The sequence below is a fragment of the Sander vitreus genome, unplaced genomic scaffold (genome assembly GCF_031162955.1).
Source record: "Sander vitreus isolate 19-12246 unplaced genomic scaffold, sanVit1 ctg372_0, whole genome shotgun sequence".
Taxonomy (NCBI): domain Eukaryota; kingdom Metazoa; phylum Chordata; class Actinopteri; order Perciformes; family Percidae; genus Sander; species Sander vitreus.
This window is the reverse complement of record NW_027595504.1, coordinates 9,156-33,206: the sequence shown is the minus strand read 5'-3', so window position 1 is coordinate 33,206 and position 24,051 is coordinate 9,156. Positions and strand designations below refer to the sequence as shown.

Genomic DNA, 24,051 nt, shown 5'->3' with positions numbered 1-24,051 from the left:
TGAGCTAACAAGACACAGAATGAGGGGTATTAAGATTCTAACACTGCATGTATCTTGAATGTAGCACTTTTAAATCTGCTGCCCACTACCGGTCCACCAAACAACAGATAAAGTTAGTTATTAGCTGGTAAAAAAAAAGTCAAGCTAGCAGCTAGAATTGACTCAAGATTTGATGGAGACTAAACCAGAGATAAAAGCAGAGGGCAACAAGGGTTGTAACGAGAGACAGGTGACACGAGGGCCCATGAACAGGTGAAACACATCAGGGCAAGGCTAGTCTTTATCCTTGACGTTCCACATCCGGGATTGCTCCTGTGCCGCAGGAAATCCCGCTGGATGCCTGTATGTCCATTTTCTTCCACAGAGATGTCTCGTGTTTGTTAAGTGGCTGTTGCCTCGACTCCTCTGTCCTTGGGGCTCTTCCTCAACTCCTCAGCTCGAATCTCCTGTGGGCGGGACTAAGACGCGAGGACTGGAATCGAGGAGAGGAATCGGGGGATCCACAAAATGGGAAATGGGAAAGGCCCAAAGTCCTTATGACACATCACATTCCCATTGTGCCTTCATGTAAATCTTCACTCTACTTCCATACAGCTGTAGATACAGATCTTTGAAATGTAAAAAAAACACTACAGCAAGAGCCTTGTGCCCTCTGCCATCACTGCCCTCAACAAATTGAAGCAATAATACTCAAGGAACTCATGGTTTTGTGAATGTGTTGCATACTTGTGGCTATGTTTTTTTGTGTGATTAATTGTTCTTATGTGTGTACAGGCTGTGAAAACAAATTTCCTTTAACAGAGAACAGGAAATTATCTATTTATCTATTATCTAATCACTACAACTAAGACAGACTAGTGTCATTCCTCATTCCACACATAACACAGGCCCACTTTGTTATATGTGGAATGAGGAATGACACTAGTTTCAACAACATGCCATGCTCTGAATGGGTGTTTCGAGAGAAACGATGAAGCAGGAAGAGTTGAACAACTAATTCCAAATAATGCTGTAGTTTTATTTTACTCCCCTTAAGAAAACTGAAATCTCAACCTGGCAAAACATCATATTGTGTGTGTATTGTGTTCAAATTGTTTTTCATCATAATCTAACACATCCCCTTGTCAATACCTTGTCATACTGTGGTTTATGGGAAGAGAGGAGGATGAACCTGACGGACTGCTCATTAACTGAAAACAAACAAGTTTGTTCTTGTCATTCAGAGAAACCATTATTGGGATGTTCGGCAGCTTGCAACATAGTGAGACGTATTGAATGTTTGGCGTGTGATCAGCCTTACTGGAAGTATCACTGATGACTCGGATGTTGGGGTCAAAGCATACCCACCTCCTCAACATTCAACATAGAGTACACTGGTATATTGATTGGAGATGATCAACCTATTATTGTTGTATACAGTTGGCTTTGGAATCTTGAAATGGCTGTATAAAGAGTACAGAGAGCAGCAGAAGTGAGTAACTCTGAGAGTGATTGTGATTTCAAAAGGCAGTGAAACTGGTTCACCCAATGGGTGTGAGAAAGAAAAATGTACTGAATGATTACTGTGATTGTGCCAAGCCCAACAGTCAAGAGGCAAGGTTGACAGACAAACACTGACAATACCAATGGGGCTTCTGTACAAGGTAAATATTTCACATTTTGAGAATATAAAGTATGTTTTCTTTTTAACTGCCTAGGACATTTTAGTGAGTGTATTTGTTGTTTGTGTTTTTTTTAAATCAAAGGATACATAGATAGAATTAAACAGATCATATCTACTGAACATTTTCTCAGTTTTTGATTTTATGTTCTGAGTTTTGATGCTACGTTATAATAGTTGAAAATGCAGTGTGAGAATGAGGTGAAACTATTGTAATTGTCACATATCTCAACCTGCACTGAGTTTTCAAAAAGAAAAGCATCTGTTTCAGGGAAGATTCTGTACAGACAACATGGATGTAGTGCAGTGTCCTGTAACAGCTCATCTGACTAGGTCAGGTTCACATCCAGCCATTGTAGCATCAGTGAATTTGCCTGGCAATGAATTTGCCTATCAAATTCATGAGCCATAGAAATGTTTGCATTTATTTAGGTTTCAAAAGTCAGCCAGTTTTAATCAAGCACAGGCAGCCAACTGGGTTCAGCTCAGTACAGGGGTAACTACAGGGGTGAATTTTTTTTTTCTTTTCTTGAATTTCCATACAGACATGTATGGACCAAATGGAATGGAATACAAGATTGCATACCACAGTTCAAGTGTGTTTGAGAGGGGATTGCTATGGGTTACCTGAAATTCAACCCCTCAGTACTTGACTGCATCTTCCATGAAACCATCGTATGTCTGGACAATACTCCAATACTCAGAAGGTGACAATGCAACAGTATCTGTAGACATTTGTGCAAGTCATGGCAACAAAACAGTGGTATTGAAGACCAACTCAGCTAACATGAAACAGAACAAGGATTAATTGTACAAGAGATACAAGTCAACATCCCAGGTAAGCTGACATTCTAAATTAATCTACAAAAGATTGGTTTTATTTCTTAAGAGGTGTTTGTTTTTCCTTACATTTCAGTCAGAGACTCTAACATTAAGGAATTAACCATTTCTTACAACATTACACATTATAAAGTTAGGTTTGGCAGAAAAGGCATGTTTTTTTTAAAAATCTGAGCAACTAGGATTATGTTATGCTAGAAAAATGTCCCTCTAACACATAATGGTTCCGAATTAGAGATGGCTGTAAACATACATGAACGCTGGAGCTTAGCAAGAATTGTCAGTCTATACTGTAAATGCCAACTGGTACACTTCTATGATACTGTCCATACAGTCAATGAAATCAATGCTTCCAATGAGCTTCAATTACCTAAACCAAAGCAAAGCTTCATTTATTTAGGACATTGACAAACCTGATCTTTAGTCATTTAAATCATATTCAGGGTAAACCATTGAAAAATGTTAACAAAACTTAATGGAATTTAGTTTGGTGATATAAGGTGAGGCTGGGTGTGGGCTGGCGTATCGCGAGAATGAAAACGTGGCTTCGCATCAGCAGTGCTATAATGAGGTAATGATGTTGGGCATAGCTGTCTGGTCAAGGCCTGTGTTCCACAGACAACTCAAATTTTCTATAAAATTGCATTTGTATTATAACCACTGAAATGGTAAGGTTATTGGTGTTATGTAATTGTTGTTAATGTAAAATGTTGGTTTATACCTGTACTTACTGACAAGATAGCAGTGATTCATCGTGTGTTTATCTGCCGATAACCAGCTAACAGTCTGCTAACCAGCCATTCTGTTAGCATAGCCTGTTTTTGTTGAGTGATAATAGCTGTATTAATCTATTATTTTCATGTCAGAATGACAGCGCTTAAATACAATAACTGGCTTTTCTAGTCCGGCTACATTTAATAAGGGCAGTGTCTTTATTTTGCATGGTACATTGGAGTTGAGATTGTCCACAGGACATGTTTTTCTGTTGTGTCATGCGGAGACTTTGATTCGAAAAAGTTGGATTTCCTTCGTACTTTTTAGGCAATATTACACACAAGCTAAAACTAGGAGCTCTTTAACTTTTACTTAAGCTGTCAGGGGTGCTTGGTCGGGACTCTCGGCTTTTATTTAGGCTGTTGAAGAGTGTTTTACTACTATTCAGTAGTCTCACATTGCCAGACCTATCTCCACAGCACAGTAACCTCTCAAACCTTTAGTTCTCTAATTAGATTTTCTTATCTGTTCATTCCATAATGTCATTAAGTCATTATTATTATTAGTCATCATTGAGTTATTGTGCAAATGGGCCCATCAATGAGTCAGGCAGAATTTAAGAGGTTAAATGTTAGTCAAACAAAATCTTGTATTTTTCATGTAAAATACTGTCCTGCGTTGTATGATTCACACTCAGGTTCAAATCATACATTCCGAGGAGTCGTCTCTTCCAGTGAGTATAATTATTTCTCACACACACACACACACACACACACACACACACACACACACACAATAAACATATTTAACAATGCAGATAATAACTAATAGTTAACCATGAAATAGTTATTTTTTATTAGTATGAAATAAATGTATACTCATTTTTTCTGTTTATTTCCATTCCCTTCCTAGGTCCAGTGTGAGACCAACCCTACTGGTTTGAATGGAGTTGTGGTGTATGATGATCTAACTTATGCCGTACCTTCTGTAAGTACACACACATTAAAATGAACATTGACTTGTATAAAAATGTACTTAGATTAAAGTAAAAAGTAGGTCGGGTAAAATTTAAATGTACTCTGAGTAAAAATTACTGTTACATTTTTTCATTAAAGAAATGGGGTAGGATAAACAATAATCATGTAATGACCGCTCTGATTTATCTTGCTGTCCCCTGTGGTGCTGCTGACCCCCAGGTTGACAACCAGCAGCCTATAGATCAAGCCCCATCTTTGGACAACTCAACCGGTGTGAGTGGAGGATTGGAGCTGCAGTGGAGCTTAGGTAAATGGGGACAAACCATCTATACAGAATCATAATAACCTATGAAATATTTTTGAAATATTTAATTTACTAAAGACAGAATGTAACTGTTTTCAGAAGAAACACATCACCAGGAGGAGAACCTAATGTTTCAGCCCCATGAAGACTCAACATCTGGTGGGAGACATCTGAGACATTGGCCTTTCTGCCATAGTGAGACCACACACAGAGTGCCCGTCAACTGGTAATTGCAGTATTAGAATTCACCCTTCACAGTGTTGATATCCACAGTACTGAGAATCCGCCAGCCAAAGTAGCAGGTGGACAGAGATGGTTCATTTCCAACCCTACTTACCCCCCAAAATCAACAAACTATTATTATTAGAGACTGTATTTAAATTCAAAGAACGTGGTTAATTAATCTGATTTGAAAGCCAAACTCAGTATTATCAGGGGTCAGTTACACAAAGAGATTTTAGACTAGGTCTGCAGTGTTAGAGTGAGTGACCAAGAGAATGGGAGAGTATTGAGTAAAAATGTATTGCTAATGTGGCGTCCCAGCAACAAACAATGAGCTAAACTTACCCAAGTGGCCTTAGTTGTCTAACTGAATGAATATGTTTTGTGACAGTCATATGGGCTATTTTGGCACTGACAAAACACTGTTGTTAGTACTAGAGGATGTAGTGCTCATTTAGGTCATTTTAGAAGGCAATGACAAAATATTTAGTTATTTAGGTATAATGACTTGATTTACAAGTTGATATCAGAGGATATATGATGACAGTGATTACACATGGCTATTGGTAGATAGATACCCTTTGTGAATAATTACCGCAGAAGGCTGTATTATGGGAAAAGCAAGGAAAATCGTTGTTTTCGTTAAAGCAACAGCAAGTTGGTGCCACAGTACAACTGACTTAAAGCAGCTTAGAGCTGTATCATCACATTTATACCAGCATCTGATGTGTTTTATATTGTATAAAGACTAAACTAATGTGTGTAAAAGACTAAACAAAATTATAAGAGCATATTGCACCTAATCACCTCATCACAAATTCCATTCATCTGACCCCCCTTCCCCCCCCCCCACTAGTCACTGATGTGTGTTGGATGAATTTGTCAAGCAGGAAGATAATTAACTGGGCCATGAGATAAAAAGAATGAATACTGCAACTATCACCTGCCGCTACATCCATTTTGCACTACATTTGGGTGGTGTATTCATAAATTCGTTCATTCATTTGTATTCATAAATATGCATGGGATGTCAATATTATTGGGCTGTTCATTTAATAAGCCTGAAGAGACCAGAGGAGTATAGAAGTCAAGATAAGAAGAGTGTATTACTCACTGATAACTCATCATCATCTATCTGATAATATTTCTATCTGGCTTTTTATTAAGACTTTGGGCTGAGCAGGGGAAGGCCACAGTGCAGGAAAATTCATGAGTGGAGCTGCCATCAGTGTGATAAAGATTCTGAAACGCTAATCACTAAAAAGGCTCAAAGTCTCCGAACTTTTCACTTCTACCTCAAGACCATATTTTATTTTAGTTATTATTAAACTCGTAATTAAAATTAAAATTCAAAGTCATATGGAGTTTACGGTTCATTTTCAGGGATTCAAAAATGTATTTGACCACCATGTATATAACTGATGCATTTTACACACGAACCTATGAACCATGAAACCAACAGCATGCATATTAAAGACGTAAAGTTTGAATTGTATTAAAGTATGTTTCTAATCAATCTGAAGGAAAGTATCAAGACATAGATACAGTGATGACCAATTTCAGCCTAAACTAGTCAGTTGATGGAGACAAAAAGTGGTAAAGAGAGTGAATATCGGACTTGAATCAGCTGTCCAGAAAACATAATTGCAAATGAATGCTGATGTTACTGTGTATCTCCTGGCTGTTCAAACTGTTTGCTAACACATTAGCCACAGCCCATTTCACACAGTGCTTAAATGCATACTATGTAACTTTTCCCTCTTCGGTCCCCCTACATGCCTACAGGTTGTCTCATTGGAACTACAGCTCGCGCGGCTGTAGTTCCAATGAGACAACCTGTAGGGGGACCGAAGAGGGAAAAGTTACATAGTATGCCTTTAAACTAATATATATTTGTCTCTGTTTCAGTATTTATTGTTTTTCTTCTTCATGTTTAATATGTTTGTTTGTATGTATGCACCCAATCACCAGGGCAAATTCCACATAGTTCCACTACTGTGGCAATATACAGTAACTGCTTTATGATTTCTGATTCTGAAACTTTAATGTTGTGTTTACAACTTGTTCCACTGCACCAAGTGGCCAAAAAAGAACCAAAAATGCAGATTTAACTCATCTGACAACATAAAGGTTTTTACGAAACCGATGTACTTTTAATACGATTGCATTTTATTGCTAGTATGTGTTTTCTAAAGAAATGTTAATTGTTATTGAGTATTTTTTCTGCAGTGGTATTGCTACTTTTACTTCAGTGAATTCTTACATCACACAAAGGAATCACACCTCACAGAGGGAAGAAGGGTTGATTGTCTTCCTTTACCTCAGTGTGTATGTGTTACTATTGTTAATATCTCTCCAAAAGCAAAAATAGCCTAATTTCGTGTAATCTCCAACAGTAATTATAAAAAAATGGGTCGTTGTTGTTGAAACAGCAGTATGACATAGGTCTATATTTTTACTGAAAACCAATAGAAAACTCAATTTCCTTCCCCTATTTTTTTCTATTCTACAGTTAACTGCATTACCAACCCACATACTGTACATATGACTGATCAGGAGATGGTGGCGGAAGTCTTTAATTCACTTCACTTGCAATTTTGCTAAAATGATGTTCTCACAAATGATGTCATGTTTTGTGTATCTCTTGTATGCAGGTGGAGTCAGAATGGTCCATGGCTGGTGATGGCACTCACTGGTTCTATTTTGTGGGTTTTCTTTCTGAACTGGGGCCATGATTAAGAGGGACGGCCGGGAGCATTCGCATTAGAGGTGAAATTCTTGGACCGGCGCAAGACGGATGAAAGCAAAAGCATTTGCCAAGAATGTTTTCATTAATCAAGAACAAAAGTTGGAGGTTTGAAGACGATCAGATACCGTCGTAGTTCCGACCATAAATGATGCCAACAAGCGATACGGGTCCGGGAAACCCAAGTCTTTGGGTTCCGGGAGGAGTATGGTTGCAAAGCTGAAACTTTAAGGAACTGACGGAAGGGCACCACCAGGAGTGGAGCCTGCGGCTTAATTTCACTCAACATGTGGTGTGATGCTCTCTCTGTTAGGCACAATGCTCCTTTTCGCAAAAGAAAAATCATTTTGAAATGTCTTTCGTCGTGTCATGTTGTCCTTTTTGTCACAAGGGGGTTAGGAGTGGAGGGGGAGGATATTGTATATTCTACATTATTATTACCTCATATTTAAATTTTATTTTTAGCCTTCCTTTGTGACATTTATTACATGAAAACCAGCTCAAATAATGACGTTTTGTACAATTGTAACATCATTGTATGTACCTATACAAATAAATTATATATCTGTCTATTTATGAATCATAGTGTTTTGCCATATATGTTCCTGGCAATCTGTAACGGGGCTTTATTTACCTCATCACAATCAGACAACTAGGTAGTTTGACAAATATGTCTTTTTTGAGAGATGCAATACATGTGGATCTTATTAGTGGCTAGTGATTAAACATTGTTATGAAAAAAAACTCAGGAGCAGCCCAGCTCATTTCACATATGTGAAGAAGATTCGGGAGACCTTGATGAATTACACAGGAGCATTGAGGAAAGAATTTAGGCAGGCAGTACAGTTTAACCACGATGTGTTATCGTGTCGTGCCGCCCTAGCTCTCTGAAGTTCCTGTAATCCTGAAGGTGTATTTAAACTCGATAAGTTTAGCTGAACCTTTAAGGTAAACAAAGATATTGCAGGCGCCTAAATATCTTAACACAGACAAAATGTGTTAAGTGTTTACTTTCTCTACGGCCTTGGCAGGATGCAGCACAGTCTTATCATACAGCTGCTACGTCTCCCGTCATCTATGGAGGCACAATGTTGAAGAATTCCTCTGCCTGAAACAGGTGAGGTTATGTTGGACACCTGGGTACCATTGTCTCAATTTACATAGCATAAGTTTATAAGCTGGAAATTCCACAACAATTATCTCTAGCAAAGACTATTCCATTTGTTTCCCTGACTTCTACAGTCATACCTTTATCCTGCATCATATCACACGCAGAAAAGCATTAAAGGGGTATTTCAGTATTTTTCAACCTGGACCCTATTTTCTCATGTATTTGTGTCTAAGTAGTAAATATCCATGACGTTTCACTTCCGGGATTGCTCCGGTCCCACCTGATATTCCTCCGGATGTCCGTTACCTTCCGCTTTCTTTGTGTTGGCATTCTAAACTCCGGTGGATTTATGAGGACTATGGTTAACTGCTCCTCTGCAGGGTAAATCCAGACAGCTAGCTAGAATATCTGTCTAGTCTGAGTTTTCTATTGCATGACTAAAATAACCTTTGAATGTACATGTTCCACCAGAACGAGGCTATTTTGCAGAGGCGGCATTGCCCAAGACGATTGTAATTGGCTTAAAGAAATGCTAATAAACCAGAGCACGTTTTTCTCCCATCCTGGAATGCTGTGTGGACTAGCCAGACCCTCCTCCACAGCACTGTGAAGGCGGATCTGGCAATGCAAGACTAGTGTCTAATTGACTAAACACTAGCACCTCTTTGACCCCAGTACTGTAATTTTCATACAGTCCATAAGCTACTGTATTTATTATTTTCATCATTAATCTATTAATTACTCATAAAAGTGTACTTCAAATTGTTTTAACATTGATCCATGTCCATGTTAAAAGTTTCAGCAGGGTAATAAGAAGGTTTCAAATAAAAGATTGAGTGAGATTACACTGTGATGTAAACAACAGGTCATTTAAACTGGAATGGATTTCATGCTGGAGAAAATCACTGGTGGCTATCTTTCTTCTGGACAACATATCATTTGTGGAGTCCTGGTGTAATAATTACACTGGCACATCAGGAGGAGAGCGCATGCTGACAGGTGAGTGCCTGGACTGAGCACAGAAGACTGAAAAGAGTTGAAAGAGGCGGCATGAAAAAGGCTACAAACAGTGGCTCTGAGTTGTGATTGGTAGGTTGTTTTCTCAAAGTAACCAAAACACAAAGGGATTTCACCTTTAACCTGTCACCCCTATTTTCAACTGGGCACATCTGCGCTGTGTTCCGGACCCCCGCGAGCAATCGCGGCCATTCAAGTCAATGCTTGATATTCCACCAGCCACGCCATGGCGCGTCCCAGAAGCGTGCGTGAAGCGGCTCTCCGCTCCGCTCCGCTCCGCTAAAGATACATGCCAGGTATATTTTCACACGAGCCGCGGGGCGTTTGGATAGCCGCGCAGGAAGTGAAACAGCAAGAGCATCCAGTCAATTTACCAAAACACACCCCCCAATATCATCACAAATCCTTTTTTTAAGGACAACGCCCAGAAAAGAGAAGGCATGGAGTTTAATTGCAGGAGTGCCTGGGATTGAAGGTAGACACTATCTTAATAAACACCTGATTGTTCTGTAAATAACTTGTAGAGACAAAATAATCTGTGAGGACGAAACAAAACCAGAACGCAGCACAGACGCACCCAGTGGAAAATTGGGGTTAGTGTGCCATTTCAATGCCATCTCAAAGGCACGTGAATGAACTATTGCTGCACTGTACTGGCTGATGAGTCTGATTCTAAGGTTTGAATATGTTTTGAGTGTGTACATAATGAGAACGCGACAGAATAAAGTGCACTCAAAACAGCCACTATTTATATACTTTTATTTTTTCAATCTACGTTGTACTCCGACAATGCAATGCACAAAAGAAATGGAGGCGCTGCTCACAGCTTGAATGAATTAAGTATTTATGAATGGTGGTGAAACAGAACAGCCTGTTCTCATGAACCAAACGTTCGAAAAGCTACGAAAAGTTAAGCACTGTAATTCGTATGACTTCCAAGTTTTTTTTTTTGCTATGTGCACCAAATTGACTGCTGCTGTATAGAAACGTGGCTGTCTGCGTAGGGAGGTGGTCGGGGTGGGCGTTAACACACAGGACTTTCAAGCCAGGAAGCGGAGTACGCTTCCCAGGGAAAATAAAAGACTTTCACAGAGGAAATGCATGTTCCTTGGGAGTGTTTTAATGCAAACCACGAACATTTTCCTAAATTTAACTAGCTGTATCGGTACCTAAAACTTCACTTTCGTCAGCGCGTAACGCTCACTTTTTCTTGCTAAAACTTAACTGTAAGCTCGCCGAAATTACCGGCTGCTTGTGGTGCTCTTTACCCGGAGCACAGTCACCTATTCTCGGGTAACTGAACCACCAACTACCACTGACCTGACGGAGCACCATGCGGAGCACCATAGCCGGCGTCGCAGAGCTCTGTATATACGACTGAGCTGTGGCAGAGTTATGTAGCTGCATCACGAAGCTCTGTAGCTTCGTGATGCAGCTACATCGTGACCAGCCTGGCGGTCTCCTAGTTTTCGTATGATATATGTTTTAAAATGCATAACTTTTCGTACAATATCCTATGAACCCTTTCATGGGAATGCGTTGAACAGAAACAAAAACAGTTTAAGTATTGGAAGAATAGTTTTTAATTGGTACTGCCATTCTAATGTTGCAGTTTTATCGGCTTTTCATGGTGCACACCAGGTATAATGTTATATCCGGAAGACATGAAAGGCACCTGAGAAATCTTTTTTTTGGGGGATCCATTTTCAAAGTTTCAGTTCTTGCCTGAATAAGGTTGGTGTGACACTCGCTGACACATTTGTTGTATGCCTGCTTGTGCTTTAGGTCTTTTGCAAGGCTGACAAAAGACAATTCCTGTAGTGTCCAGCGTGGCATGTAGCATGCAGGTACGTATTGCCTCTGTGCGTGGCACGGAACTTTCTGTGTCTTTGTCCTCCACAGCTTTGACATCATCTTCCGGCTGTTCTTTATCTTTTTCCTTCTATGCTTTTCTCCTGGAGGGTTGTTTTCCACTCATGTACCTCAGGTGTTGGTGTGGAGAGTCTGTGTCCTTGTGTTGTTTCCACCCCCTGATGTTGAAGACTGTGGGCAGGAGGAAGTCGGAGTGCAGCTGTGATTGCTGCATTCTGTCCTGGCTCACAGGCATTTCTTGTGCCAGAGTCTTCACTTCCTAGAAGCAGACATACAGCCTCTATTCTCTGATATGGCTATGCATGTGAGAAAACTGATAAAACAAACCCAACATATTATGAAAACTTGTAATGTTCATATCATATAAAATGTGTAGATAACAAGGTGAAACTTTGCTTTAAAATTGGGTGGGTTGAGATCAACACCTACAGTATCTAGTGAAAACGTTTGTTTCAACATTGGGGGGGACACATTATAACCAGGGTGTCTGGGTCGTCCCCCGGGAAATTTGGAGCATCAAACGCTTAATTTCTGGTGAATTATTCTGCAACAATTCGTGCCTTTTCTGCATGTAAATATTATTGATTGATTAATCTGCTGCATTGTTCCAAACCTTTTGCAGATTCAAAACATTACATTGTTGTTTTGGGATGTTTTTTTTTGAGGAATTATGCATATCTTAATAACAAATATTTGCTTGCCACAGCATTTAAACTCTATGACTTCGTTAACCGGGCCAGTTTGATTATTGTTGAAAATTACACCTATGGTGGATAATGAACATGAGGTGCAATAGGCTACCATTTGAGTTTCCATAGAAGATAAGTACAGTATAGAAAGCACCAGCCTACATGGAGATGTGATCTTGTACCTAATATTTATAGCTGCTGCACATAACACTGCCATCACACTGTTCACCTACATGTCTACTTTAATAATCTGAGCTTGATTTCATATATTCCTCCAACGCACTTTTGGCAGCGTAGGAGAATTTTCTTTTGTTGTGGGCGGTGAAGATGTGGCCAAGCGCATTCCTCCTTTACCCTTTACACCAACTATAAACGCTTCACTTCTCCAGTGTCACTTTCTTCTGAGTCTATGAGTAGGACTGTTAGGGTTGTGGGTTCCTGTTGTCATGTTTCCTTTTGTATTTTGTTAAGCCTTGCCCTCTTCTTGTTTTGATTGATATGACATGTTCTCAGGTTGATTGATTGAACTCGTTTGCCCCTGTATTTAATGTCCTTTGTTCTGCTCAGTCCCTGTCATGTCATCGTCGTTGTCGAGTGTTCCTGCTTGTTCCTGTTCGTTTTTTTTGGACCTTTTGATGCCTTTGTGGAGTCCAGTAATTATTCTGGAATTTTTCCCTTGTTTGGATTCTTTAAGACTCACGTAAGCCGGAATTGGTTTTTTGTCATAATAAATTCTACACCTGCACCTGTTGTGTCGTGCATTTTGGGTCCAGAATCCTTTTCTTGCCTCAGCACTCGGCCAGCCCTGACAAAGATGTCTGAAGAGCTGAGGATAGTCGATGACCTGTCTCGGACTTTGGGTTGGACCGGCTACTGCAGGTTTCCCCTACCGCTCAGGGTGTGTTAAAATGTTTTTTTGCTTTTTGTTTTGTTTTTTTCTAACATTTCTTAAGGAAAAACTCAACTTTATGAAAAATGTACATTGAAAACAGAAAATGTGTACAGGCTGACTGAATTCATTTGTAGTCTGAGGTCATATTTTCAATCAGGCATATGATTTCAAATAGAGGCTGTATTGGTATCAGCAACCATTAGACAGTTGATACACTAATGCAATTCAATTATTCATCAAAAGACCTTCAGGTGTAGAAGTGTGGAGCTGGCGAAGGCAGGAACAGATGTTGGATCCGTGTACAATCGATATGTCTGCAGGTAGAGTGAGATATGACAGGATTAGCTTTTCTTACACACTTCAGGCAGAAGAAAGAGTATAGTGATTAACCTTGACGGGTATGTACATTTCTCTTTTGTTGAAATATCTTTTACATTTTTCACTTTTGTTCTATTCTTCTACACTTCTTCTGTATCATGAGAGTAAAAGGACACACATAACTGTTTTGACATTGCCCCAGAAAATCCGCAGCAATCAAGTATGCTGTACATATGGTACTGGTTTCATTAGACGCTAAGTGTAAATGGTAGGTGGCAGCAAATTGCTTGAATACGTGGCTTGAATCCTGTTGAAAGAAGATGATGGTGTCCGTATTTTCGCTGGTTGACTCAATAGGAAGGGAAGCAACTGCAGAAGCAACGTTTCAAAGTTAATGACTTATAGTAAGTTCGCTGAAAACAATTTATGTTTAGAGTGAATGAAATTTGTGTGAATTTCTTACGTTCAACCTGATATTAATTTCATTCATTTAACTGTTTCTCCGTTGTGGAACCGGATGAAAGGTAAGAAAGAGATTCATTGTGTATCTGTGTTAATAGGCCTACAAGAACTAAAAGATTATATAGTGTTTCCCTTTTTAGAGTCTAACTTTCATAAAGTTTAACATTAAGTCTAAATAATTAACAAAGTCAATAAAGTTAACCAAACATATAATTAACTGTGTTATCAAGAACATGGAGGAACACAACACATTCTCACTCTCCAATCGCATAAAATACAGACGCTTGGTCATGTGCCTTTGGCGTTTGTTATTCACGCTAAAAGTGTCCTTTGGCGTTTGTTATTCACGCTAAAAGTGCGTCCTTTGGCGTTTTTTATTCACGCTAAAAGTCTCCTTTAGCTTCGGGACCTTTGACGACACTTTTTGACGCTGTGGGTCGGTACAAGAACGGGACAGTTAAGTTTAGGAAATGATCGTGGGTGGGGTTATAAAATGTATGTTTCTGTGACATGTAGGACAAGAACGGGACACAAACCCCTGTCTCTTGGGTGAAAGTCCTGTATTGTTTGACCCATTCACCACCCTAACCAACCTCCTAACGCAGCATTTCGGTCTTTCATACTACTCGCTACCGCTGACGCTCTTAATACTACGTCGTCTTACAGCGCTGTGGTCACGCTGCTGCTCTGCCCAGTGCGTTCCAGACACACGCTGAAGGGCGCTTTTTGCGTCATATCTGACACTGAGAGCCACTGCGAGAACGTGTTGAGGAACAACAATTTGCCAGCAATAATACCTCATGACCTATATGTACATAAATCTGGTCCAAAACAATGTCAAACTATGTTTTTTTCTTGCACTTAGTCCATCACTTTGTAGACAAACTACCCCTTATACAAATGAAATAATTGGGCATTTGTTTAAAGGCAAATTTCAACAACAAAACAATTCTCTTAAAGAGGGCCAATCCTGAAGATAGAGGGTTTTTCACTAATTCTCTCGTCTTTATCGTATCACGTCTTTGATGAGTGGATTGATACTAAACATGTCAATACTGTGATCCCCTGGCTTTTTGTGAAGTAGCATTAAAACAAGCTTCATATTAAAAAGATTTCCGTCTTTACTGTGTTATAAACAAAATAAACATTATTCTTCCTCAAATGACTGCTGAACGGTGACTGTGCCAGTATTGTGACAGCATTAGCATCACCTACTTTTTAAGAAGAGATTAGCCGTCGCTTGGCCACAATCTGCAGCCCTCAGCCCCCACAGTGGCTTACTGAAAATAGCACTATAAGAACAATGTGATATTTGTAGAAGGGCTGTCCACTACAGCTGTTGTCCAAAAAGACTGTTCAAGCATATCCAAGTTAATCAGGAGAAAAAGCATTCAGAGCTGTAACAAAAGAGCCAGGAATAGGGAGCAGCCACAGTAAGACCTAAGCAGATTTCACTGATTAATTCCTGTCAGAAAGGCAGAGTACTGAAGGCAGCATACAGAGTGGGAGAGAGGAAAAACACACAGCTGAGCTGGTTTCAATGAACTGCTACTAAATGGACATAATACATGGCATTTAATGAAATAGCTCAACATTATTGGGAAGCTCACTTTCTTTTTAAGAGTGAGATGAGAAGATCAATACCGATCTCATATCTGCGTGTAGTATGGAGCTAGAGCCAGTTCTGATTCCTAACCGCCGCTCTGCCCCTCTCATCACATAACTGTGCACAAGTTGACTGACATAGACACACAGACACAGACAATGTGGCACCTTCCTGCGTACAGTATCTCACAAAAGTGAGTACACCCCTCACATTTTAGTAAATATTTCATTATATCTTTTAATGGGACAACACTGAAGAAATTACACTTTGCTACAATATAAAGTATTAAGTGTACAGCTTGTATAACAGTGTAAATGTGCTGTCCCCTCAAAATAACTCAACACACAGCCATTAATGTCTAAACCGCTGACAACAAAAGTAAGTACACCCCTATGTTAAATTCCCATAGAGGCAGGCAGATTTTTATTCTTAAAGGCCAGTTATTTCATGGATCCAGGATACTATGCATCCTGATAAAGTTCCCTTGGCCTTTGGAATTAAAATAGCCCCCCCCTCCACATCATCACATCCCCTTCACCATACCTAGAGATCGGCATGGTTTTATTTCAGTTAGCCTAATAGCTGGTTTGATTTGCATTGAGAGATGATTTTATGGAAAGTACCCCATGCCAATCTCTAGGTATGGTGAAGGGTATGTGATGATGTGTGTGTGAGCGGGGAGGCTATTTTAATTCCAAGTGCCAAGGGAACTTTATCATCATGCCTTCCCATAGAGGCAGGCAGATTTTTATTCTTAAAGGCCAGTTATTTCATGGATCCAGGATACTATGCATCCTGGATCCATGAAATAACTGGCCTTTAAGAATAAAAATCTGCCTGCCTCTATGGGAATTTAACATAGGGGTGTACTCACTTCTGTTGCCAGCGGTTTAGACATTAATGGCTGTGTGTTGAGTTATTTTGAGGGGACAGCACATTTACACTTATATAAGTTATATAAGCTGTACACTTAATACTTTACATTGTAGCAAAGTGTAATTTCTTCAGTGTTGTCCCATTAAAAGATATAATGAAATATTTACTAAAATGTGAGGGGTGTACTCACTTTTGTGAGATACTGTATGTGTGTGCGTTTGCGTGTATGTATATTTGGGCTGTGACACTGTGAGCGCGAACCATCATGTGGCACATGTGTGTAAAAGACGTACGTGCGTTGGCTCGTCAAGATGGTCTCTGTATAGTTTTTACTTCATACACTTAGGCAGTGCCCAAAAATGCTTAGACGGTGCGCCTAAGCTGTATAACGGTAGGGAAAACCCTGGTTGGTAACCTGCACCAAACCAGTTAATGTGCCTGGCTGTTGTTTGGCAAGAAATAGCTCCAGTCAGAGTCAGGTTAGCTATTTTCCTGCGTCTAATGCACAGACATGAGATTGAAATCTATCTTCTCATCTAACTCACACAAGGTTTGTTCCCAAAATGGTAAACTTTATGTTAAAATTTACTTTAGGATACAAATATATTTAGAGCTGTTTGAAAAGCAATGGAGAGCAAAAGAGAGTGTTATCTAGGTCAGCAACTGACAGTTGTTTTCAATTTAGATTCATCTCACTATGATTTTCTTTGATTGATTAATCTAATCTATAATGTTTATCAGTGTCCCAGAGCCCAGGGTGACATCTACAGAGTGCAGATTGTTTTTTCTTACCAACAATTAAAAACTCATAGATGTCTATTTATTATTATTATAAAAGCCCTTTAAAAAAACAGAAGACATGTACAATGGGAACCAGAACGAAAGCTGAAGCCAGTGAATTGTTGGCATTTTCTTCTTAAAATGACTTTACAGTAATTAATGAATTGAACAAGTCTTGCAGATTAATGTTCGGTTGTTTCACTAATCAATTAATCAACTAACCATTTCAGCTCTACTGTTATCTGCTAAAACATTAATATCATATTGGCTGAAGAGAAGACACTTGAAACAACTTGAAAACACAACCGATAGGCTATACTGTATGTGAGGAAATACTACTTACATAATCTAAAATTGTCAGCTCAGCTAAGTGATTGCAGAGGTTTAAGAATGTTTAGTGGAGACAAATTGTGTATAAACCAATCAAACATAGTGCAACTTTTAACAGAAAACCTATAAATTGTATGCACCAAAAATGTAAAGGCACATGAGCCAATCAAGAGGAAGCTGGACATAAAAGATTGAAATTCTGTTAATGTAAGATTTAAAACGGTGCTCCCCATGCTTTAGAAATTGGCTGGAAGTCTTTTTGGGAGTTATTGGAAGTAATAGGTGCTGATTGGCAATGCTGTAACGTTCTAACCATGTTCTGGCAAGCCACTTATCATTGATGTGACCCGTTTCTGATGAAAAACACCAGAAATGGCAGAAAAGTTGCACTTCTACCTTGTGGACACAAAATCCCATTGACAGCAAGCACCTTGGTTTTAATTGGAAAGCTTTCACTTGTATGGCTGCAGCAGCAGCATCATAGCTGGATGAATCATCACACTTCACATGCCTTGTATACCTCAGTAGTTACTTCACCAAATGATATTCCCCTCTTGCTCCCTCAGTACATAGTTACTGTGACAAAAATCCCCATCATAACATTATACTTGCTGTAATTTGTTCTTGAACCAGCTCCACCCTGTGCTCAAGGAGACCAAATAGTCATATAATGTGTAGTACGTTTTACCTCTGAAACTGCTGAGATCAACCCAAGAGGACGCAGATGCATTCAGGAGTCCCTTTCCCTCAGCAGGGCTTCGTCATAACCACACAGTGTATCAGGCTACTGCGGTAATAAAGGTAACGAGTGGTTGGACAGAGGTATGCAGTCATTACAACTACAACTACACTGTAAGAAAGAAATCCGTAGAAAAACGAATGTCCTGGCTGAAAATTACCAGTACCTTTTCCGTTAAGTTTATGGACTTTTCACCCAGGAGACTGAAGCCAAAAGTCAATATTGAAAAAAATGTTCAACTTCTCAGTCCCTCCCCCCTTTCTGCTAAAGCCCAAACGGTCTCCTAAGCCCCTCCCCCCACAAGGGAGAGCTATGCACGATACAGCCTGTGTGAAGAGAGGGGAAGGGGAGGAAACCTATGTGCCGCTTGTGCGCGGGGAGGAGGCTATGAAATGCGTGTGCCTGAGCAGTGATTGACACGCAGTTAGACACCCCCCCCCCTGGCTCTGATTGGTGCATCTGAACAGGGAGCTGTGGATTTTTACAAATCGCACTACAGGCTGTAGGTGGTGCCAGAGGAGCTGGATTTTATTTTAAATGACCTGCTTCATGTAGTTCTACTGGAACATAGGGTCAGTTTCAGCAAAGTTAGTTTTATAAGTCTTACCTACTGCATCTTTAAAAATAATTAAATCCAAGGTAAACTAAATAAAAACTAAGTAACCTAAACTGACACCATATCTGAAACTCACACTAAGTGGACTTTATAAGTCTTTTTTCATCACTAAACATGTGCTTTATTCCGGAACATTCGTGCTGTGAAAACAAAACTGTGATCTCGCTACACACACAAACACACACACACACACACACACACACACACACACACACACACACATACACACATATATACAGGAAGCAGTGTCTTGTAAAATCAGTAAACCATGCTTTCAAAAATAAGTCAGGGTATGGTGAAAATCTGTTCTCTGACCTGCTGCGTACATGTGTAACCTAGTTACTGCAGTACATACAAACAAGTTGCCCAAAAAGCACCACTGTAGCAATGAACACAATAGACTGTGACCAAAATCAATTACATTAAAATTAAGATAATACAGTAACCGTAACTCCAGAGTATATTTGGTGTAAGTTCATCTTTAATTTTATTTAATGTTCACCTTTAGAAATAGCCTTTGTTTTGGGCGCCCGGATAGCTCAGCTGGTAGAGCGGGCACCCACATATTGAGGTTTACTCCTTGACGCAACGGGCGCAGGTTTGACTCCGACCTGCGGCCCTTTGCTGCATGTCATTCCCCCCCTCTCGCCTTTCATGTCTTAAGCTGTCCTGTCGAATCAAGGCCTATAATGCCCAAAAATCCTAAAAACAAATTGCCTTTTTAAAAACAAGAAAGGTTACACTGCCACCTACTGCAACTGCACTTTGTATCACTCAACGTTCACTTGACCAAACCTCATTATCAGTCTTTGTAATTACTGATCCATTAGTGAAATCAGTTAAATATTTGTATCATATCTGTAAAATATGACTGACATATGTCATTCATGTAAGAGAAAAATAAATAAATAAATGAATTTAAAAAAGTAAACACTTGATAGGGCCCTGATAGGAGAGGCAGCTTTCTGTATTCTGATTGTGTCCATTGTGTTGGGCTGTTTTCTAAATCATCTCAGGCTCACCTCACCTGTATGACCCAGTAACCCTAACAACACAAAACAAAATGTGTTGCCTCTGCCTAATGGAAAAACATGGAGTAGAAGGGTAGGGGAGACAGGTATGGAGAGACATTTGTTTTATTCCTGTTTTAAAAGCAACACCAAACTTTTGAAACAGTAAAAGATTATTTATTTATTTGTTTTAATTGCTCTCCATCTGTTCAAATGTATTAAGCACTGAAACAACAGATACAGACTGCAGGCACTCAACTCAATAATCAAAGAAACACAGAGTAAGAAAATGTCCAAAGAACAAGGAAAACATGAAAAGAGCCCGCCCAATGAGCAAGTGACTGTTGTACTGCCATCAGGGGGGGAAGTATTTTAATAATTAGAGAGTGATGATTATCCTGCCAGTCAAAATAACTGAGATATATACAGTGATTACACAGATGATGGACTAAGACCAAGTCCAGCAGCAGATGTACACGCACCATATCAAGACTACAGCCACTTAATATACACCTCAAAAGATTGTCATTGAAATCAGTTGACTATTTGAAATGGTATAGTCTATATCCACGACTTTCCACTTCCAGGATTTCTCTTTGCGGCCGGATTTCAGTAACCTTCCACTTTCTTTGTTTTGTAATTTTTGTAATTTGTCTATTTCTGAGGACTATGGTTAACTGCTCCTTAGATCTCTGCAGGGTAAATCCAGACAGCTAGCTAGACTATCTGTCCAATCTGAGTTTTCTGTTGCACGAGTAAAACAACTTTTGAACGTACACGTTCCACCAAAACAAGTTCCTTCCTGAGGCTATTTTGCAGAGGCACCGTGGCTCCGTCCGGCGCTTAGCACCACCCATGACGATTGTGATTGGTTTAAAGAAATGCCAATAAACCAGAGCACGTTTTTCTCCCATCCCGGATGGCTGTGTGGACTAGCCAGACCCTCCTCCGCAGCGCTGTAGAGGAAGGTCTGGCAATGCGAGACTAGAAATGGTATGACAGCAGCATGATGTGTTATTGGGGTAATAAAAGTAAGAATAATTAGCTTAATTATATGTGGTGCTATCAACTCACAGAAATGTTCTAATTTATTTTTAAAGAGACAGAAATCAAACATGTTTCACTGCAGGCAGAAATGATTTCATTGGTTAGAGATTGGCCACAGTTAGTAAAGTATAAAAGAGTTTGTTTTTATATTTGCTTTCCTAATATGTTTTGATGGTGAAAGATTAGCAGACAAGCTAACTAACTTCCCTCTATAAACAGAAAGCTTTATGGCTGTCCAACCAAATAATCTGAAGGTCCACTTAGAGATTTAAAGCTGGGAAAGGACAGGAGGACCTTTGACCTGTAGGTTCTCAATCTTTTTTCAGCCAAGGACCCTTTACAAGATAAAGAATATACTGGGGACCCCCTCATGTTTCTTTGAATAGTTTGACGTAGCATATGTTTTACACTTTCAAAGTCTTAGTTATGTGAAAGAACACAAGAGAAATGTATTAGAAAGATATTAGACGTGTAGGCCTAGTAAACATATTTGCAGATTCTAAGAGTTATAGATTTGTTAGATTAGAAAGCTATCGATGCACAATTATAGATTTAAGAATTAAAATATTATTCACTATGAAAATGAATGAATGTCATGATAGTTTCAATGAATGAATCTGAAAACTTTTCGCTGTCAGAGTGCCACTGACCTACATTATTTTACTGTACCTTTTCCAAAGGTCATGGTGAGAACAAGTCATAATAGCTAACCACTCCTGGCTGTAGGGTCATATTTAAAATAATTATGAGAGTGGTTTGATTTTGTCATCTAACTCTCTCATTTCCCCAAATGTCAAACTGTTCCTTTAATTTTTTTTTTAAACGTGCACGTATTATTTGACAGGAAGAAAAAAATGTGTCAGCTCTGTGAAACATGTTGCATGTTGAATAGTGAGAATGCAAGCAGCGCATGAAGTTGCTCTCACACAATGACAATAAAAGATACATTCACAATAAATTATTTTTTATTTGTCCATTTCCTAACAAAATCACTTCTTAAGTAAATCTAAGGGTTTTGAACCTACTGTCTCTCCATCGCCTTCCACTAATACTTAATACTTATAGACTAAAAAGTCGAACCTGTGGCACCGGTGTGATCTGAGAAGATGAGACAGCATTGATGTCTGTCCTTGTCAATGTCAGGATGTCCTCCAGCCAAATTAACCCTGGATTTGTGTCGTTTTATTGAATTTCTTTTTATCTCCTTTTCTGCTAGAAGTGCACAAAGGGATCCAACCCACACAACAATACTGTACATTCCAAGAAGTAAAGCTCTAATAATTGACATTGACATATCAAATTAAACTTGGAAATTGGTACTTATTGTTGCCGTGCCAGCAATATTCTCCTCTAATGAACATATTATGCCTTTAATGCACAATCAGACAACTTTGAAAAGCCTACCAGACTATCTGGGTACTGTATGTCCCTTCATAGAGGGCGGACTATCCATTATTCAGGGAATGAATACAGGAAAATCAATGCTTTGGCATATTAAGTCAGGGATAAGAGGGATCTGTACTCATAAAAACTAGGATTAAAAGTTTAGAAAGTACTGTGGTGCTGCACCGTCATTCTGACAGTAAAAGGAAACAGTGCGGTGCTGACAGGGCAGGGAGTGAAATTACAATGTTCATTAAGCTGTCTCCAAATCCTCACTCAGCTGGGAGCAACATCTGACATGCTGGTTAATGCTGCTGTACATCCCACACACACCTGCACATGTTAAAACACACACACACACACACACAGAATACACATGCATAGAAAAGTATGGGGCATCATTCTGGGCATGTTGTGCCCTGCTATGAGACATAACGAAGAGCAAATAAAGGCAAATTAAAATGTAAGAAAAGACAAACAACACACATGCAGACCAGCACATTCTCATGAATTGGTTCGTATGATATCGCAAAAAAAACAAAAAAAAAGTATGCACAACAATTTATATGATATCTTAGGAAATTACAGTTTCATGTAAAAGTTGAGCTTAGGCACAAAGTTAAAGATAGGGGGTCAATTCCTCTCCAATCCTGATGCAAAGCAGGAAAGAACAGGCTGTGTTATTATTAATGTTGAATTTATATGATGAGGCATGGTGGTTGATTTTGTTGCTCTGGACCGGGAGACACGTTTCTCACACTCACATGCTTCTCTCATGGCCAGGTTCCCTTGGCGCACCTGTGGCGCACTTGGATCAGAAAGAACGTATTATAATAGGCAGGTGCATTAGACTGTAAGGGCCAATCACATTCACGACTTTCACCCCCTTTAATCACAGAGCTCCTCCCGACGCACTGACAGTTTGGGAATTAGTTTTCCTCAGGGGAAATTTATTGTCCGAGACTTGGGACGGAAATTCCTTTTAAACTTTATGTTTGAACCAGAACAATCTCTATCACATCATGCTGCTTATCACAGTGCCATCTGCCTGTGTTATAATTAAGAATGTGGAGCTCCAGGCTGCATTTTTGCTGGCTTTGAAGACGACTCGCACAGCTGTGACCTCGTGTTTAGGATGGAGACAACGGGTGACTGGGAGGAATGGACGGTCCTAAGAGAGTGGCAAGCGGAGCGAGAAGTTTAAAGTGATTCACAATTTTTCATGGAGCTGTGTGAACTTTTTTCAATGTGTCCGTCTCCAAAGCGCCTGTTGATGTGCAGTAGAAACTGGTAATAATAATTAATCAAAAGACACGTCTGATGTGCTCAGAAGCACAGGGGGGGCTGATGCTGGTTGCACAGAATGTAGTCTATATCCACCACATTCCACTTCTGGGATTGCTCTGTTGCCGCCAGAAATTCCGCCGGATTTCACCCTTTTGGGCCAGATGTCACCCTTTTCGGCCGGATGTCCGTCATATTCCGCTTTCTTTGGTAAAGCGGAATGAAATGGTATAGTCTATATCCACGACTTTCCACTTCCAGGATTTCTCTTTGCGGCCGGTTTTCAGTAACCTTCCGCTTTCTTTGTTTTGGAATTTTAAACTCCAGTCTATTTATGAGGACTATGGTTAACTGCTCCTCAGATCTCTGCAGGGTAAATCCAGACAGCTAGCTAGACTATCTGTCCAATCTGCGTTTTCTGTTGCACAACTAAAACAACTTTCTAACGTACACGTTCCACCAAAACAAGTTCCTTCCCGAGGCTATTTTGCAGCGGCACCGTGGCTCCGTCCGGTGCTTAGCGCCGCCTAAGACGATTGTGATTGATTTAAAGAAA

The 24,051-nt window shown here is 39.6% G+C and overlaps 1 protein-coding gene across 3 annotated transcripts; it reads left to right on the top strand.

Annotated features, from left to right (window-relative positions):
• Positions 1-1,256: 1,256 nt before the first annotated feature.
• On the top strand, positions 1,257-8,035 carry LOC144513905 (uncharacterized). Of its 3 annotated transcripts, XR_013501200.1 has the most exons (8): positions 1,257-1,471; positions 1,579-1,643; positions 2,206-2,498; positions 3,912-3,947; positions 4,127-4,201; positions 4,411-4,498; positions 4,595-4,721; positions 7,372-8,035. XR_013501200.1 is itself a non-coding variant. In XM_078245095.1 (6 exons), the coding sequence occupies exons 1-6, from the start codon at positions 3,166-3,168 to the stop codon at positions 7,454-7,456; spliced, it is 414 nt and encodes a 137-aa protein (XP_078101221.1). In that variant the 5' UTR covers positions 2,522-3,165; the 3' UTR covers positions 7,457-8,035. The 3 variants fall into 3 exon arrangements, 1 of the variants encoding a protein (XP_078101221.1); XR_013501199.1 differs by having other exon boundaries at positions 1,260-1,643; XM_078245095.1 differs by lacking the exons at positions 1,257-1,471; positions 1,579-1,643; positions 2,206-2,498 and adding an exon at positions 2,522-3,168.
• Positions 8,036-24,051: the final 16,016 nt, after the last annotated feature.